Below are 18,783 nucleotides of genomic sequence, written 5' to 3'. Positions count from 1 at the left end.
GCCCTTTAGAATTTGGCAGTATTCTGGTGATTTGTTCATGAAGATTATGAGGACGAGGGATGGAAAAGGTCTAGTTTAGCCCTCACCACTCTCTTTTTTGGTTCTCGTTGGAGACTTTATTAGCTAATCAACAGATTTTACAAAAAACTATTTGCATGTTTTATCTCATATATAAAAAGAAGCCTTCAACAAAAAACAAATGCAGGTAACAGCATGTCCCTAATACCCAACATAATAGCTGATGTATAGTAGAAGTCAATAGGCACTTCCTAAAAACTGTGACTACATTGGGATATATTTCTGTAGATTCCAAGAAGGTTATGTAAAAATATAAAATATTTTTATGTTTATCTACATATATAGTTATAGAAAAATAAAAGCACTTCCTCAGAAAAAGAACAATCACTTTGTCAGTGCTCCTGCATACTTTAAAGAATAAACTTTGGAATCCCAGGTGGTTCTCTTTTTGGACATTGTAAAGAGCTGAAGTCTATAAGATTCATAGAAATGTAAGTAGTTTTAACAAGAGCATCTGCGGCCATTAATTTATTTAGTCAGGTGAATTTCTTTCGTTAATTTATCTAATCTCCATTCGCATTTCCTATGTATGATTTTGAAGTAACAAGTCAGACCTTTTATTCTTTAGCTAAATATAGTATTATTGTATGTTTCACACAGTAAATTGAACATACTTTATTGAGACCATTAATTTGAACAGAAGTACAGTTTTCTTGCATTAGAAAGAGATGTTGAAGTATTGTGCCCAGTAGGTAAATTGAGGCAAAATGGCATTTATTGAAATGCTTACATCCTCATGTAAATTCTAGGCCAAAATCAAAGCTAAAACCTACATTGCAGATTTTCTAGTTAAATTTCCTCTCGTGTGGCTGTACTAATAGCAATTAGTTAGCAATTTCTCTTCCATGACTGTACTCATGATTAAGTTGTTGGACATAATTTTTTCACAATACCAGTGAAGCACCTGAAAATGCAACTGAGTAACAAGTATGAAAATGCTGTTTTAATATCTAGTTCTGTTTTATGTTTATAATTAATAGAACTTTAATCATAATATGTGTTCTGTGTCCCGGAGAATATTTTGCCACAATCTTTGCATGGAATCCTGTGTTTTGCTCTCCCAATGGTAGCTGTGTGGAACTTCAGTTGACCTCTGTGGCAGTGTCATGCTAGATCAGAGGTAATATATCCAAGGTGATATGAACCACTGTGGTGTCTAAGACAATATATACCCAGAGGCAACTTTCGGGACAAAATGTCAGAAAGGATTAAGTTCGTGTGTATAACAGTTCTTTCTTAGCCGTCCTTTTCTATAGTGCTCATTATTTCCTGAGATAGCCAGAAAGGGGAAATTAAGAGAACATAGGCCATAACATTTGAAATTCTTCTTAAAAAGTAAAAACTGATTCTTATTTGTAGGCCATGATTTAATACATGTGGAATTTTCTTATAAAGTCCCCTTTATACTACATTGACCTAACTGCTGTTAGATTGTTTTGTTTCATAAGCTGAAGTCTTACTTTAATTATTCAAGATATAGAGGCTGGGCACGGTGGCTCATGCCTATAATCCCAGCACTTTGGGAGTCCGAGGCGGGCGGATCACTTGAGGTCAGGAGTTTGAGACCAACCTGGCCAACATGGTGAAACCCCATCTCTGCTAAAAATACAAAAATTAGCCAGGCATAGTGGTGCATGTCTGTAATCCCAGCTACTTCGGAGGCTGAGACAGTACAATTTCTTTGAACCCGGGAGACAGAGGCTTGCAGTGGGCTGAGATTGAGCTACTGCACTTCAGCCTGGGTGACAGACTGAGACACCAGCTCAAAAAAAAAAAAAAAAAAAAAAAAAAAAGAAAGAAAGAAAAAAGAGAAAGAAGAAATAGAAATGATCGTCTTGACTGAAAATGGAAAATGTGTAAATGTGTTGTGTGTTGTTGCTTATGCTGAGGTCAGAAGTTAGGCTTATATGCAGGAGTAATGTTTTAATGTTTACTCTTTTTCTACTCTCAGAAAAGACTGTCATAGGTGGTCAGAGAGGAAAGGACATTGCAGGCAGCACAGAGAGCTAGGATAATTTCTTTTTTATATTTTTACTTATTTGTATTGATACATAATAGATGTATATACTTTTGGAGTACATGCAATAATTTGATACACTGATATAGTCATATCAGGGTTAATTGGGATATCTACCACCTTATGTATTTGTCTTTTCTTTATGCTTGGAACATTTGAATTGTGCTCTCCTGGCTATTTTGAAATATACAATGGATTAATATTAACTGTAGTCACCCTACTGATCTATTGAACATCAGGTCTTTCTGCTAAGTATATATTTGTACCCATGAATCTCTTCATCTGCTACCTACTACCCCACTTCCCAGCCTCTGGTAACCACGAATATACTGTATCTTCATGAGTTCCACAGTCTTACCTCTCACATAGGAGGGAGAATATGCAATATTTGTCTTTCTATGCTTGGCTTATTTTACTTAACATAATAACCTCCAGTTCCATCCATATTGCCGCGAATGACAGGATTTCATTCCTTTTTATGGCTACATGTATGGCTGAATAATATTTCATTGTGTATATATGCCACATTTTCTTATCCACTCATCCATTGATGGACACTTAGGTTGATTTCCATATTTCAGTTATTATGAATAGTGTTACAATAAACATGGGAGGGAAGGTATCAATTGAATATATTGATTTCCTTTCTTTTGGCTATATACCCAGTAGTGGAATTGGTGGATTTTTCGTTTTTCCATGAGTGTCTATACTGTTTTCCACAGTGGCTGGACTAATCAGTATTACCACCAATAGTACATGCAGGTTCCCCTCTCTCCATACCCTCACTGGTGTTTGTTATCCTGTTTTTGATAAAAGCTATTCTAAATGGGGTAAGATGATATCTCACTGTGATTTTGATTTGAATTTCCCTGATGGTTATTGGTATTGACCATTTTTCATACACCTGTTGACTACTAATATGTCTTTTTTAAAAAATGTCTACTCAGATCTTATCTCATTTTTAAATTAGATTATTTGTTTATTCTGAGTTGTTTGAGCCCCTTCTATATTCTAACTATTAATTCCTTGTCAGATGAATGTTCACAAATATTTTCTCCCATTCACTATATTGTTGATTGTTTCCCTTGCTGTTCAGAAGCTTTTTAGCTTAATGTAATCCTGTTATGTTTTTGCTTTTGTTGCCTTTGCTTTTGAGGTCTTACACAAAAAACCTTTTCCCAGACCAATGTCCTGGAGCATTTCTGTGAGGTTTTCTCCTGGTAGTTTCATAGGTTGAGGCCTTAGATTTGAGTCTTTAGTACATGTTTGTATATGCTGAGATACAGGGGTCTAGCTTTTTACTTCTGCATATGGGTATCCAGTTTCCCAGCACCATTTACTGAAGAGATTACCCTTTCCTCATTGTATGTTCTTGGCACCTTTATCAGAAATAAGTTGGCTGTAAATGCATGGATTTATATCTGAGTTTCTATTCTGTTCCATTGATCTATGTGTCTGTTTTTATGCCAGTTCCATGCTGATTTGGCTACTATAGATTTGTATTATATTTTGAAGTCAGGTAGTGTGATATCTCCAGCTTTGTTCTATTTGTCCAGGATTGCTTTGACTTTATGTTATGTTCAGGTGCTTTTATAAACTGTAATTGAACGGTTGTGCATGTGAACTTTGTGCTAAGTGTCACTGGTGTTTTAGTTGAGAAATGAGGCAGAACTGAAAGTTTTATTTCAGTGTGTCTTTTCTAGGTATAACCCTAATTTTACCAGTGTAACTGCCTGCCAGATGATTTATAACTTCTTGGCACAATTTGGTATTATTTTAACATTCTTATTTTTCTTTGTAGTGTACAGTTTACATTTTTATTGTTGTATATTTTTATTATACTTTTAGAATGTAGGTACTGTTTCATTATTATTTTCATATGACTAGAAGCCACCGTATGTCTAACATTTTCCTTTTTCCTGTTAGACTCTAAGCTTTGTGAGGATAAGGGAAAGGCTGACTTTTTTGAGTAGCTTATTATGCTACATTTGAATAAGCGAAAACCATAATATAATTTTGGTACTTAAATAAAGTTGATGAAATAAACTCTTTATGTAGAAAAAAGATGGAAAAGTAAAAATTTGGGGAGATGATTAGACTAATGATAAAGAAAGTAAGGGAAAAAGGAAGGAAGATCAGGGAGAGAGTTAGTAGTTTTCAGATGGATGGTTGGGGGAAAAATATTGAAGTATCAAAAGGACAAAGCAATACCAGTACTATTCCTACAGTTAATATTCACCTATATTTCAAACATTTTACATTGAAAAATTGTAGATGACAAAAGCTTATAGGATAATGCCTTTAATTTTTAGTATTCCCAATTAATTTATAGGAAGGAGACAGAATATATATTTCCAATATTATAATCCCAGGGTCGTAGAGATTTTGAGACTAAATCTCTGAAATTCCTGTAATAATCTTAAGGATTTACTGTTGCCTATAAAAACTATCATTCCCACTAGAAAATTTTGAATCTGATTTCTTTTCCCGCTTTCTTGGAAAAGAGTAGTGATGCATTCATTAAGTATTGAAATCTGAAATAAGTACTTGTGACCTTTCTGTAATCTAATCTAAACTTATTTTTCTCAGTCAATCAAGGATTCCACCCTTAGTAGGTAATAAAATGCTTCTAGAAAGAACACCACTTTTGCTTTTAGCTAGAATATGCAACTGGACTTAAGTTGCTTCATATGTAAATGAAAATATTTGGCTAAATAAGAACCTTCTTTGACACAGTCGCTATACTGTAAGCATATAGTGTTTTCATGGTCAGAACAGTATGACTTCAAAAGAATACACAACTCCGCGTGGTTTCTGATGTTTTCCCCTCTCTTTATTATAGACACTGTTAAGAAGGAGTGTTCCTGGGAAGGGGGCAATTTTTTCAGTTAATGTTGGTGGTTGACACTTGGCCCCAGTGAGAGGGAATTTAGATGAAAAATTTTACCTATTTTCAAAAAATGAAGACACATATAGTTAGCCTCCTCCTATGAAAACATTGGTGGCTTTGAGTAATACATTTGAGTATACATTTGAGTAATACTTTGAGTATACATTTGCTTGATTTTAAACTGATAAATGTATATATTCACTCTGCTCATGTCTGAATCCATAGATTGTAACTAAATGGTTCTATCTGACTTGAATTCCTTTTTTCACTTCAGAAAAAGGTTAAGGAGGAAAAATTCAAGTAAAAATAAGGGAGGGACTAAACCTTAGAGTTACCTGTTAGATACTGTGGTGATTGTGGATCCTCAGAGTTTGAAAGTGGACTCATAGAAGTTTTCAAAGACTGAGCAGGTTAGAAATTCTTCCAAGTAAATATTTTAATTGTAGCACCATTTTATAAGTAAAAGACTACTCTTCTGCGTTCCCTTGTTCTGTTTCAGAAGTTTGTTACGGAAGACTGTTTGTAAGAAGGGTAGAGAGATTGTTCAATTTATGTGCATTTTTCTGTAGATATGTTGACAATTGGTCTCTGACCTAAGGGCTCCATAGCCTCTTAAGAAAAAAAAAAATCAGCACATCAAAATGATGGTGCAGAGTCATTTGCGTTCTCTGAAACTTTGCCAGTCAGAAATACCAGTTGCACATGCTCTTCATTTTAGCTTATAAATCAATAAACCCTGTCTGCATGAATCTGAATCTTTTGGGAATGCATCTGAATATGCCCTCTACTACTCGAGCAAGATGATCACAGGAAGGAGGGAGGTCAAGAGAACAGAGAAAAATTAAAGCAAGCAAATAATTGAGTGTATAGGAAATAAAAAAGTTGGGTGTTTTTCTTTAACATAAGTGATGCAAGTCATCTCATTTAAAGTGTATTCAGAATGAGTGTAAATAATTAAGGGGGCCTTAGTAAGAACCTTTAAGAAATATATTAGCAGTTTTACATGTCAAAAACAATTTTATTTTTTTGGAAAATTTCAGTTACACATAGCATATTGATAGTTGGGTAGAAACACAAATAAATAAAAGTAGTTTAAAAGCAAGTAAAAACTAATGATCAAGTGGCAGTTTGTTTCTGTAATACCAATAATAACTGAATATTTGTATCATTAAAAGCTAAATTTGGCTATGAAAATAAATGTTTATCATACAAATTTAGGCAACATAAATATATATATGAAAGCAAGAGGAGAGAGATACTAACAAGTAAACAGATAACTGCGTGAATTGCAAGTTCATAATGTAGACTGCCTTGACTGGACCTGTTACAGGAAAGGGGTCCCACTCCAGACCTCAAGAGAGGGTTCTTGGATCTTGCACAAGAAATAATTCAGGTGAGTTCATAGAGTAAAGTGAAAGCAACTTTATTAAGAAAGTAAAAGAATAAAATAATGGCTACTCCATAAACAGAGCAGCCCCAGGGACTATTGATTGGCCATTTTTGTGGTTATTTCTTGATGATTTGCTAAACAAGGGGTGGATTATTCATGCCTCCCCCTTTTAAACCATGTAGGGCAACTTCCTGACATTGCCAGGGCATTTGTAAACTGTCATGGCACGGGGGGAGTGTAGCAGTGAGGACTAGGAGAGGTCACTCTCATGGCCATCTTGGTTTTGGTGGGATTTAGCCAGCTCCTTTACTGCAATCTGTTTTATCAGCAAGGTCTTTATGGCCTGTATCTTGTGCTGCCTTCCTATTGTATCCTGTGACTTAGAATGCCTTAACTGTCTGGGAATGCAGCTCAGTAGGTGTCAGCCTTATATTACCCAGCTTCTATTCAAGATGGAGTTGCTCTGGTTCACTTGTCTGTGACAGACCTACTTGCTCCAGGTATTTAAGGAACCATAAGAAAGTCAGCATGACTGAAAAGAGTGAGCAAGTGTGAGGCTGGAACAAGATGAAACTGGAGAGTTATCAGGGACCAGAAAATATATAGGGTCTTGTATGCAATCACCAGGAGTTCGAATTTAATTTTAAGTGCAGTGAGCAAGTTTTTAATAGGAAACTTATTGTATAATTTATTATTTTTTTAATCAGGCCTTATGTGTAGGATAGTCAGACGTTTTAAGATTGGATGAGGAAAAGCCAGTTAGAAAGACAGTGCTTGAACTGGGAGGTAGAAATGAAGGTGGGAAGAAATGGTTTGATTAGAGAGAAATTTTGGAGATATAATCAAGTGTATGTGCATGTGTGTTTGCACATGCATATTTGGAAGGGTGGCCTTTGGGAGAGAAAGGGTCCCTCCCTCCCTGCCTTCCTTCCTTCATTCCTTCCTTTCTTCCTTTTCCAAAAAAATATAATAATAATAATTGAGATAAAGAACACAACCTATGGCACCGTGGTGTTTGGTCACAGTCTAGTAGATATAAACTCTGTACCAAGACACAAAGAAAGGTGCTATAGTGTGGTACCTACACTTTATACCAGCTAAATAAATACTGTTGGTGTATTGAGTGGTACTGAAGCAAGAAGATTGAGTATCTAAAGGAGTGTATGTTTAAGGCACTTAAAATGCACTTAAGGGAATGTTGGTAGGTGTTTTAGTCTGTTCAGGCTGCTCCAACAAAATACTGTAGACTCTGTGGTTTATAAATGACAGCTGACAGTTCTGGAGTCTGAGAAATCTACAATCAAGGTGTCAGTGGATTCAGTGTCTGGCAAGGGCCATTACAGACGGCTGTCTTCTCAGTGTTCTCACATGGTAGATGGGGTGAGGGAGCTCTTAGAGCCTCTTTTACAAGGGCAGGAATTCTGCACGTGGGGCTCCACCCTTGTGGCCTAATTACCTCTCAAAGGCTCCACCTTCTAATACTATCACGTTGGGAATTACATGTCAGCATATGTATTTGGGGGTACATAAACATTTAGTCTATAGCAATGGGTTTATAAGTAGAAATTATATTTGAGTTTTAACGAGTGAGAATAGTAGTTCAGATTATTTTTTCCCTTGGGTTGGGGGGTGAACTGAATATTCAGACATCAGCAAGTATATGCCAGGAAGAAGGTAGAGTATGTTAATGAAAACTTGACCTGTTCAATAGATTTCAAATAATTCACAGAATGAGTGTAGGAAAGGAGTGTAGGAAATGGGCCAGACCCTCAAAACTGCATATTATCAAGTTTAAATTTTATCCATTGCTTTCATGCAGTGTCACTGACCTTTTTTCTGTCCCTCAAGTACTTTCAAGTTCATTCCAGTTTCAGAGCATTCATGCATGGGGCTCAGTTTGCCTGTTAAATTTTTCCTCCCAAATACCTACTCTCTTCTCCTTAGAGAAGGTGATAATACTTAGTTAGACTAGGTGATAATACTCTGTAAAATTGTGCAGTTGTGTTCTTTTTCTATCTTTAAAGAAGAGGATAAGATAGCTCAGGGCTATGCTTCTGAAACTGGATTCCTTAGGTCCCTGGGAATAGCTGTTTGCCAAGGGTCTGCCAAGTACATGGCATTTTCTCCTGAAGCTTTGACCTTAAATATTTTAGGGAAACATTTTTTTCCAATAAAATGTACATGTATAACAGAACAGAATGTTAAATTTGCATGGATTTTCAAGTAACACGTGAAATTTTATAGTTATTTTATACTTGGTAGCCTATAAACACCCTTTTAATAAAGGTGAAAAAATCTTCCAAAGACATTATCATATCTTTCATCCTTGATTCGTGATTCACTAATACTCCAGTAGACAGTGCCAAAGAGTGACTAGTCAGTGGTTATGAAGTTGAAGGAAGGCATCTCTGCCTTATCCTTGTTTTTATATGAGCTGTGACAGTGCTGTTTCCATTATTTGAGTCATCGTTGTTTATAAAAATAATGTAGGCTTCTCTGGTGAAAATTTTAAAAATTATTGATGGGGAGTGTTCCCTTTGTGAACAGTCAGTTCTTTAGACCAGTTTGTTTTCCACCAAATTGCCTGCTTCTGTTGTAGCAGATGGTTTCCATGCTGTGGTTCCTTTTACTCCTCTCTGAAGACCAGCAAATCGATGAAAAAGTCATGCTTTCTTAGAAAGAGCCTTGCAAGTTGTGATGGCAGGGGAATCCCAGCACCTAGCATCCCAGGCTCAGCCTGGTCATGGGGACCTGATTCTTAGATTGTAGACTTGTATCAGGAAAGGTCCAGATGTTAACTTATAAAGGGTTTTTTAGTTGGGAAGATGACAGGCAGCACTTATTTCACTGTAATTTTCTCAAAAACAAATTTGGCAGTGGTAGGTGTTGGTCATGGTGTTTTGCACATGTACCCACAAGAATGTGATTCTCAAACTTGGCTAGAGTTTGGATGTCACACCTAGGAAATTTATAGAAAAAATAAAGTACACATTTTAGGGTCTTAACCAAGAATTATAAAAGGAAAATTTCCTAAAATTTTTATAGATATGAACATTTTTTTTTTTTTAAATTCCCTCTGGATGGAAGTCCATGCCCAGTTGTATTGTTATCTTAGAGTTCACCTGTCTGTCTATTCCATAGACTGACTATAGGCTGTTTGAAGGCAGGATACTTTCCCTTGCTTTCCTCTGAAACTGCCATGCCTAGCACTTATGGAATGCTGAAGTCACATTTGATGAATGAATGAATATGTTATGCTTGTGATCAGTTTCCCAGGATAAACCATCTACATTTTCTGATATCTTGTAAAACTAATTATTTTTTAATGTGGCTGTGTTTAGATTTTAAATTGGGCCTCAGAGGTGAAAGGCTAGCATATTACTGACAGCCCATTTATCTAGTAGGCAGCACTCTCCTCTAAGTTATTGCCTCGGGGAAGCCCATTGCATTAGGGCGGTGATATCAGCATCATGAATAGATACTAATCTATATTGTGGCAATCGCTCTTCTTGCCCTGCTTAGAAGACACAATGGTTGATACTCCTACAATTAGCTGTTCAGTTCATTGAAGTTTGAAAGTTTATGTGAAAATTATTAGTGAAACAGTTTATATCTAGAAAATTTTCTAATAGGATTCTACTTAGAATTAACTTTTTTAAAAAGTACATGTGTCACTTGGCCTGTGTCACTCTTAGTGGTACTGAATTCAGATTTGAAAGGAAATTTTGTTACAGGTCTCCCTTTTAAAAACACTTCTCTATTGTTTTGGGAAACTGAAGCATTCTATGTACCTACACGTAGCTGTAGTTTTATTCAACCAGAGACACATGACTATTAGTAGAGTATAACTATCATTTTAATATTGCTAATTTGTTTGTTAATTCCTCCTGCATAAGTTTGACTTGGGGATCTTGTCTGATTTAAGACCAAGCACAAGTACTAGTGTGAACAAAAGTTAATGAGCAAAATTGTCAAGTTATATATTAAGGGCATAGTTAGCTGTACAACAAAGCTTTTGTTGTGGGGATAAAACAAGGTAAAATAATTAAACATCTGGCAGGAGATCTAATTTTGGCTTAGTATTTTAATCATATTCCCTTGGATAATTATAATTGATTACATAAAAGTTTTAGGAACTTCTAAGATTGCCCAAATACATATGTTGAAAGTACATGTGACTATTTTGCATTTAATGTCTGAAGGTAGTTGCAATATAAATATTCAGATTTGGGTGAGCAACACTGTAACTCAGCTAACATGTCTGTTGTAAATAAAGTTCTGGAGTGGAGAGAAACTAAACAATTGTTGGGTCTATATTTTCCCCAGAAGAGAGAAGCAACTTTCTGGGATTAGTTGTGAGTTTATAATATAAGGAAATGTGTATTTCTTGTCCCTTTTTAAGGAATATGACTGTCTGTTTCCAATTAATCACTGTCAGTGAGGAAATTTAGAATTCAACTTTTGTAGTTTACACTACTTTGCACCTCAGCCTCCCTTGAAGTGTGGTAGCCAAGGGAAAATATGGAGTTTTTTAAGGAACTGGGGATTTTAAGCCTGACCAAATTTTGAAAGACTAATCTATGAAAAGGAGATTTGCTGCCTTCAGCATAATTCCAGATGGAAGGCAGTAGGTCAATGGAGAGAAGTTACATAGAGATTTATAAGTAAGTTTCAAGAAGACCTTATTAATAAACTCTATGCAACAATAACTGAGTTGTCATGGGGGCATGTGGTAAATGTTCTGCCCTGGACATTTTTAAACAGAGGTTAAAACCTATCAGAGGCATATTTTCTAAGGGAAGAAGAAAACCTACATTGAATTAATACTAAATGGCTGTTCGAAATATAAACATCTGTAAGTCTAATTTATTCTCCGTTCTTGATCTCATTTGTGAAGAGTGATGCCTGCTGTGGCAGTAAATTGTGTTAAGAATTGTATTGATGATTGAGCGCTGACGTCAAGTTTAAGCCATTTCCTCTTATTTTAATTGCAATTTTTTATCTTTCAGTTAATGCGAGTGTGTTCACGTCCTTAGCAATGTAATGGTGCCTTTTTCATAAGAGGAAGAATATTAAAGGACATTTTGGAAAGCAACCATTTATCCCACCTGTATTGTAGAACACCTACTATATGCTAAAATCAGAAGCAAAGGGCAAGGTGTCGGAATTCATTATATCGCTGTGCCCTTGTTTCATTCCTTTTATCCTTTGATCTCTGTACTCCTGACAACAGATCATGCTGAAATGGGAAGTGCTGACTATCAGAAATAAATTGCCAAAGATAACCCTAACAAATGAGCAAAAAACAACAACAACAACAACAAAAAATTCTATTATATCGTAAACTCACAACCCATTCTGCGACAAACCATATGAGTTGAAGAAACACTGTACTTTGTAAGTTGATGATGGCTGAACAGAGGTTAATAACAATGTCCTAGTGGGTATTACCTGGGCTTAAGCATAATTCTTGGCACGGTTTACACATTTTTGCTTTGGGGATGAGGTCAGCAACATACCTATAGTAGTGTGCTACTAGGTGAACTTCCTAAATGAAGCTCATAACCAAGAAGAAAGCAATACCAGAAGAGACAGAGTAAATAAAACACTTAGGAATAAGTGGGACTACAAAAGCAGTATATCTTTCCTACTTTGTAGCATAGCTAGGTCCTATTATTTGACTGGAGTATACTCGCGTATGTACCCTTCGTAATGTTAAATTTTACATGTTATGGGCATGTTGTGGGCATTCCAGTCCATCTACAAAAAGACATATGAGGCAGCATTGCTCCATCCCTAACACCTTACAGCCTCTTATGGAGCCTGGGCATTTCTGTATTTTAATTCCTAATATATATTTGGGTGGTGAAATGCCATCAAAGTTAATTTTTTCCTAAACACTCTATGAATTTTCAGTTGTTTCTTCTTAAGAATGATTGACTTGGGCATGTTGACAATAAAGGAACTGCTCTTTCCATCATTTGTCACATGGCGCTACTTGCTTTTATCCCTGTGGCTCTTGGCAACGGAAAACTGCAGTAAAGGCCAGGGCTCAGGACTGGCCCCTGTATTTGAGGCCACATCAGCTGTTTGAGGTTTAAAAGATATTCTTTCTTGACTTCCGCCTCTATTTAAAACTGTCAGAAAAACAAAATTACCCAGGCAGTCTACCACATGAGATGCTTTCCTTGCCCTAGATGTGCTCAATAAAACAGAGGTGAACTGCAGTTCTCTCCCTTAAACATGGAGTTAACTATCATGCAAACCAGACTCCATTTAAAAAATTATTCTGCTTTACATTACGTCCTCTTCCACCTGTTGGAGTTCTTAATCACTTGTGTGTATGGGATATTTAGGTTTCATTTTAAATTAGCAGTAGCAACTTAATAGAATGTGTAAAATAAACTCTCTATACTAAAGGCATTTACAGTGTATTGAGAGCAAGTCTGTTAAACATTTACCTGAGAGGAGTTCTCTTATAGAGTGTTGTTCAGGGGAAAGTCAATGAAATCTGCTGTTGCTGTTAGGGTGAGACCTTATGACATCTGGTAGGGAAATACTCCCTGAATGTGAGATTAAAATCATCCCTCTGGGGGTTCTGCGGCACAAGAACAGAAGCAAAGGAGGATGTAGCAACTCCTGACAAGCCTCAGCAGTCCCAGCAGCTAAACTGGGGTGAAGGGCACAGTGTTTTTCAACCTCTGCCTCCTGATTGGATTGATAAACAAGTGTTGACTAAAACTTTTCTAGTCTGTTCAGTTTATAACCACACTTGTTTTTCTCCCTCTGGCATGGTTGTTCAAAAGAATTTTGAGGACTTTAATAAACTGTTTGCTGAAGCATTTCATGTAGCTTTTGAGATTTTTCTAGGTAACTTAGACATGTAGAACCGAATGACAGTCATTCATCCTTCTTTATATGTTTAGTGCAGCATTTTCAGCCAGTTACAGCTTCACCATGGTTAATCATTAGAATAAAAAGTTCTGAAGCATAATAAAGGCTTCAGTCCTTTAATGTGCAAAAAATATCATGTTTATGAGTGGACCTCTCTTAGCTGGGAGCAGTTTCACCTGTAAACGAATAAGTGACTGTGAGGTTGTTCATTGTGACCAGTATTGCTGCACCTAGACCCATGTTCATTTGAAGCTGCTGTTCTCTCAAAAATGAAATATTGAACTGAGGCCTTCATTGTGCATTCAAAGAAATACAAAGAGAAGGAATGGATCTGTATTTCAAATATCATTGGTGCTATTGGCTTAGACATGTTCCCTTTATTGGGTCTGTTTTGCAAGCCTAAATTTGAGCCTGAAGAGTTTCTCCATATAAATGTCTTGAGTATTGCAGTGGCACATCCATCACCTTTTTGCTTTTGAATTACAAAGATAACCTTAAGATATGAAACATATACTGGGCAATGTGATACATACACAGAAAGGGTGAGCCTCCTCAGTGATGAAATCAGCCAGTGCCCAAGAGGAAAGTAATAGGCAGAAAGGATAGAGTTGATGAAAAAATTGATTCTTTTCCATTAAACTGTATGTGATGTGTTTTTTATGAAGCAGGTATCAGCTGAAGGAGAAATATTTTTTCAACTAAAAAGAGATTGATGGTAAGGGAGAGGAAAAGTATGTCAGAGATCACGGGATAAATATGTGTCTTATTCTATTACCATCTCGTATAATGAGAAAGTTGAAAAGCATTCTATTGTAGTTACTTAAAATGTTTACTTGGACTTGGTGGTATTAACACTTTTAATGTTAATAATGGCTTTTTTTTGTAAAGTACATGTAGACTTCACACATCATTGTTTTTTCAATTCTAAAACTTGTTTGGCTTATTTTCAGGTTTACCAAAGATGCAGGTCATTAGGAACTATTCTGGAACACCACCCCCAGCTCTTCATGAAGGACCCCCTTTACACCTCCAGGCCGGGGATACGGTTGAACTTCTGAGAGGAGATGCACACAGTCTGTTTTGGCAGGTACTATTGTTACAGGAAAGGAGTCCTGATCCAGCCCCAAGAGAGGATTCTTAAATCTTGTCCAAGAAAGAATTCAGGGCAAGTCCACAGTGCAAAGCAAAAGCAAGTTGATTAAGAAAGTAAAGGAATAAAAGAATGGCTACTCCATAGACAGAACAGCCCCGAGGGTTGCTGGTTGCCCATTTTTATGGTTATTTCTTGATGATATATTAAACAAGGGGTGGATCATTCATACCTTCCCTTTTTAGACCGCATTGGGTAACTTCCTGGCGTTGCCATGGCATTTGTAAACTGTCATGGCGCTGGTGGCAGTGTAGTAGTGAGGACGACGAGAGGTCACTCTCGTGGCCATCTTGGTTTTGGTGGGATTTAGTCAGCTTCTTTACTGCAACCTGTTTTATCAGCAAGGTCTTTATGACCTATGTCTTGTGCCAACCTCCTGTCTCATACTGTGACTTAGAATGCCCTAACTTTCTGGGAGTGCAACCGAGTAGGCTTCAGCCTCATTTTTACCCAGCTCCTATTTAAGATGGAGTTGCTCTGGTTCACACGCCTCTGACACTATCCAACAGTTTGTTAGATTTAGTGCATGATTTATTACTGCTTAAAGAAAAATGACTCTTGTCTTTAGAAACTGCATGCTTTCAGCTTCAGAAAAATTACATGATGTGCGGAAAATATTTTTTATTAACCTTTTTTATATTTACTAATGCCAAAGTGGCAACAAAAATTGGAACACTAGAGAAAAATACTATCAGTGCTGTGGGGTCATAATTATCATTTTTATTAAAAATTCCCACTTTACCAGAGCATTTTTTCCAAACCTAGGACCTGTGGGTATGATCTAATTTGCATGGCTTTAATATATTAACAGTTCACTTCAGGGAAACTACCTAATTAGCTTGCCTGTGGCCATTTCTGACCATATTTGCTTTTTCCCTACCCACGGTAATACCTGGAGTTCTCAGAGGTGCTCTGGGCATTATTCATAAAATCTGTGAAATGTAAAAAGTAAGTGAGCATATTGATGTTTGCCCATGATGAAATCTCTCTTGGGCCGTGGACCTTTTTATTTGGTTGAAACTTTTTTTGAACTTAGGTAAATATGGTATCATGTTAAGATTGAATAAAGCTGTTCATTAAATTCCTGAATTTCATGTGTATGTTAGAAATACTTCCCAATGATGTTGAGGAAAGAATTGGTTAAAAAATCTATTGTGCATTGAGGGAAAAATAAGTGAGGATCAACAGATTATCACGAGTGAAATGTGGTTAGAGGTAAAAAGAGAGAAATCAGAGAAAAGACTGTTGGATAATAATCAACTGTGCACATGTGGAAGGGACAGCTATTTTATTTGCTTAAATCTATTTTATTGTCTGTCATCTTAAACTAAGAATGCCCAAAGATTGAACATTTATCTCTAACCACCATTTCAACTGTGGTAGCCAATGAATTTTCCAAAGCTCCACCATTCTTCTTAAGTATCCCACTCCTTCCGAACTTCATCCTTCCCAGAAAAGGAAAGGTCTTCTTCAGACCACTTCTGTGTCTGTCAGCCTAACCAGAAAACATACCTGCCTTTGTAGCCATAAGGTTCCTCACATTCAAGACTTATCTTTCTTCTTGAACTTTTTATCCTGTATTCCATCAGCTGAATTTTGACTCCTAAATTTTCAACTTCATTCTCTCCACTGGCTCCTTTTCTATAGCATATAAATATTCTCAGTCTCCTCCCATATTAAACACATAACTCAACCTTTTGTCTGGTTATGCCAGACACTCTCTCACCCTCTTCCTCTCCACAACCAAAGCTAAGCTTGTTGGGGAAGTAGTCTATGCTCAATTTCTACCGCTCCATGTCCTAGTCATAAGCCAACCTCTTGCAGAAACTACTCCTTCTTGGATCATTAGTGCAACTTTATATAAAAACTTTGAGATGGATGGTAAATTGTGCATAGTTTAAGTGTACAATTTGAGAAGTTTGAACACACACACACACACACACACACATATATGTAAGTGAAACCATCAGTATAATCAGGAGAATAAACATATCCAATATCATCCCTAAAGGTTTTTGTGCCCCTTGGTAATCCCTCCATCATGCTCCTGTCTGTTGCTTTGTTCCGTCTCACCCAACAACCCTCAGCAACCACTGTTCTGGTTTCAGACTAGAGATGAGTTTGTATTTTTTTAGAATTTGATGTGCATCACATAGTATGTATAATTTTTTTGTGGCTTATTTCACACAACAGGATTATCCTGAGATTCCATCGTGTTGCTATGTATAACAATAGCTCTTTCTTTTTATTGCTGATCATCATTCCATGTGTGGAGCTAGCACAATTTGTTTACCCGTTAGCGTGTTGATGGACTTTCAGGTTGCTACTAGTTTTTGGCTATTGCGAATGAAGCTTCTATGAACATTCAAATATAAATCTTTGTATGGACATAATGCTTTTATTTTTCTTAGGTACTAATGCCAAGAGAGGAATGTATAGATCATATGTAGATAATTGTTTTTCAAAGTGCCTATACCATGTTACATTTCTCCTAGTTGTATTTGAGAGTTCTGGGTGCCTCTTATCCTTGCCAACATTTGGTATGGTCATTCTTTTTTTTTTTTTTTTTTAAATACAGGGTCTTGCTCTATTGCCCAGGCTGGAGTATAGTGGTACAGTCATAACTCACTGTAGCCTCAAACTCCTGGGCTCAAACCATCTTCCCATCTCAGCCTTCTGAGTAGTTGGAACAACAGGCATGTGTCACCATGCCTGGCTAATTTTTTAGAGATAGTGTCTAGCTAAGTTGCCCAGGCTGTTCTTGAACTCCTGGCCTCAAGCATCCCTCCTACCTCAGCCCGCCAAGTAGCTAGGATTACAAGCATGAGCCAGTATTTTAAATTGTATTTATCCTAGCAGGTATATAGTGGTGTCTCATTGTAGTTTTGATTTGCATTTTGTTAATCATTAATTCATTAATAATGCTGAACATCTTTTTGTGTGCTTATTTACCATCTATATAACTTTGCTGGTGAAGTGCTTGTTCAAATATTTTGTCAGATTTTTTAATGAGTCATGCATTTTTTTATTATTTGGCTTTGAGAGCTCCCTAGATATTTTGGGTAAAAGTCCTTTATAAAACATTTTATTTCCATATATTTCTCCTAACCTGTGACTTGCTTTTTTTTTATTTTCTTGATAATGTCATACATAGAGCAGAAGTTTTTACCTTTTATGTAGTCCAATTTGTTAATTTGTTCTTTATATGGATCATGCTAAAGGTATTACATCTAACAAATCTTTGCCTACCCCAAAGTTACAAAGACATTCTCCTTTGTTATCTTCTGGAAGCCTTATAGTTTTAGGTTTTACATTTAGATTTATGATTCATTTTGAGGTTTTTTTTTTTTTTTTTTTAACTCATTAGGCCACTTTATTTTATTTTATTTTTTCGTACTTTAAGTTCTAGGGTACATGTGCACAATGTGCAGGTTTGTTACATCTGTATACATGTGCCATGTTGGTGTGCTGCACCCATCAACTCGTCATTTACATTAGTTATATCTCCTAATGCTATCCCTCCCTCCTCCCACTACCCCATGACAGGCCCCGGTGTGTGGTATTCCCCACCCTGTGTCCATGTGTTCTCATTGTTCAATTCCCACCTATGAGTGAGAACATGTGGTGTTTGGTTTTCTGTCCTTGTGATAGTTTGCTGAGAATGATGGTTTCCAGCTTCATCCATGCCCCTACAAAGGACATGAACTCATCCTTTTTTTATGGCTGCATAGTATTCCATGGTGTATATGTGCCACATTTTCTTAATTCAGTCTGTCACTGATGGACATTTGGGTTGGTTCCAAGTCTTTGCTATTGTGAATAGTGCCGCAATAAACATACGCATGCATGTGTCTTTATAGCAGCATGAGTTATAATCCTTTGGGTATATCCCCAGTAATAGGATGGCTGGGTCAAGTGATATTTCTAGTTCTAGATCCTTGAGGAATCGCCACAGTCTTCCACAATGGTTGAACTAGTTTACAGTCCCACCAGCAGTGTAAAGGTGTTCGTATTTCTCCACATCCTCTCCAGCACCTGTTGTTTCCTGACTTTTTAATGATTGCCATTCTAACTGGTGTGAGATGGTATCTCATTGTGGTTTTGGTTTGCATTTCTCTGATGGCCAGTGATGATGAGCATTTTTTCATGTGTCTGTTGGCTGCATAAATGTCTTCTTTTGAGAAGTGTCTGTTCATATCCTTCGCCCACTTTTTGATGGGGTTGTTTGATTTTTTCTTGTAAATTTATTTAAATTCCTTGTAGATTCTGAATATTAGCCCTTTGTCAGATGGGTAGATTGCAGAAATTTTCCCTATTCTGTAGGTTGCCTGTTCACTCCCTCAGAGTTTTTTTTTTCATTTGCT

The 18,783-nt window shown here is 36.6% G+C and overlaps 1 protein-coding gene across 4 annotated transcripts in view; it reads left to right on the top strand.

Annotated features, from left to right (window-relative positions):
* The window catches only part of VAV3 (vav guanine nucleotide exchange factor 3), a 397,627-nt gene that overhangs the window by 315,110 nt on the left and 63,734 nt on the right, over positions 1-18,783 (top strand). For all 4 annotated transcript variants that reach the window (XM_050778810.1, XM_050778804.1, XM_050778785.1 and 1 more), the window contains one exon: positions 14,220-14,356. In XM_050778810.1, coding sequence (XP_050634767.1) covers positions 14,220-14,356 — 137 coding nt within the window. The remainder of the gene's footprint in view (positions 1-14,219; positions 14,357-18,783) is intronic.

Source organism: Macaca thibetana, chromosome 1 (genome assembly GCF_024542745.1).
Source record: "Macaca thibetana thibetana isolate TM-01 chromosome 1, ASM2454274v1, whole genome shotgun sequence".
NCBI lineage: Eukaryota > Metazoa > Chordata > Mammalia > Primates > Cercopithecidae > Macaca > Macaca thibetana.
Note: the sequence above shows the minus strand (reverse complement) of the source record. Positions and strands in the feature narration are given on the sequence as shown.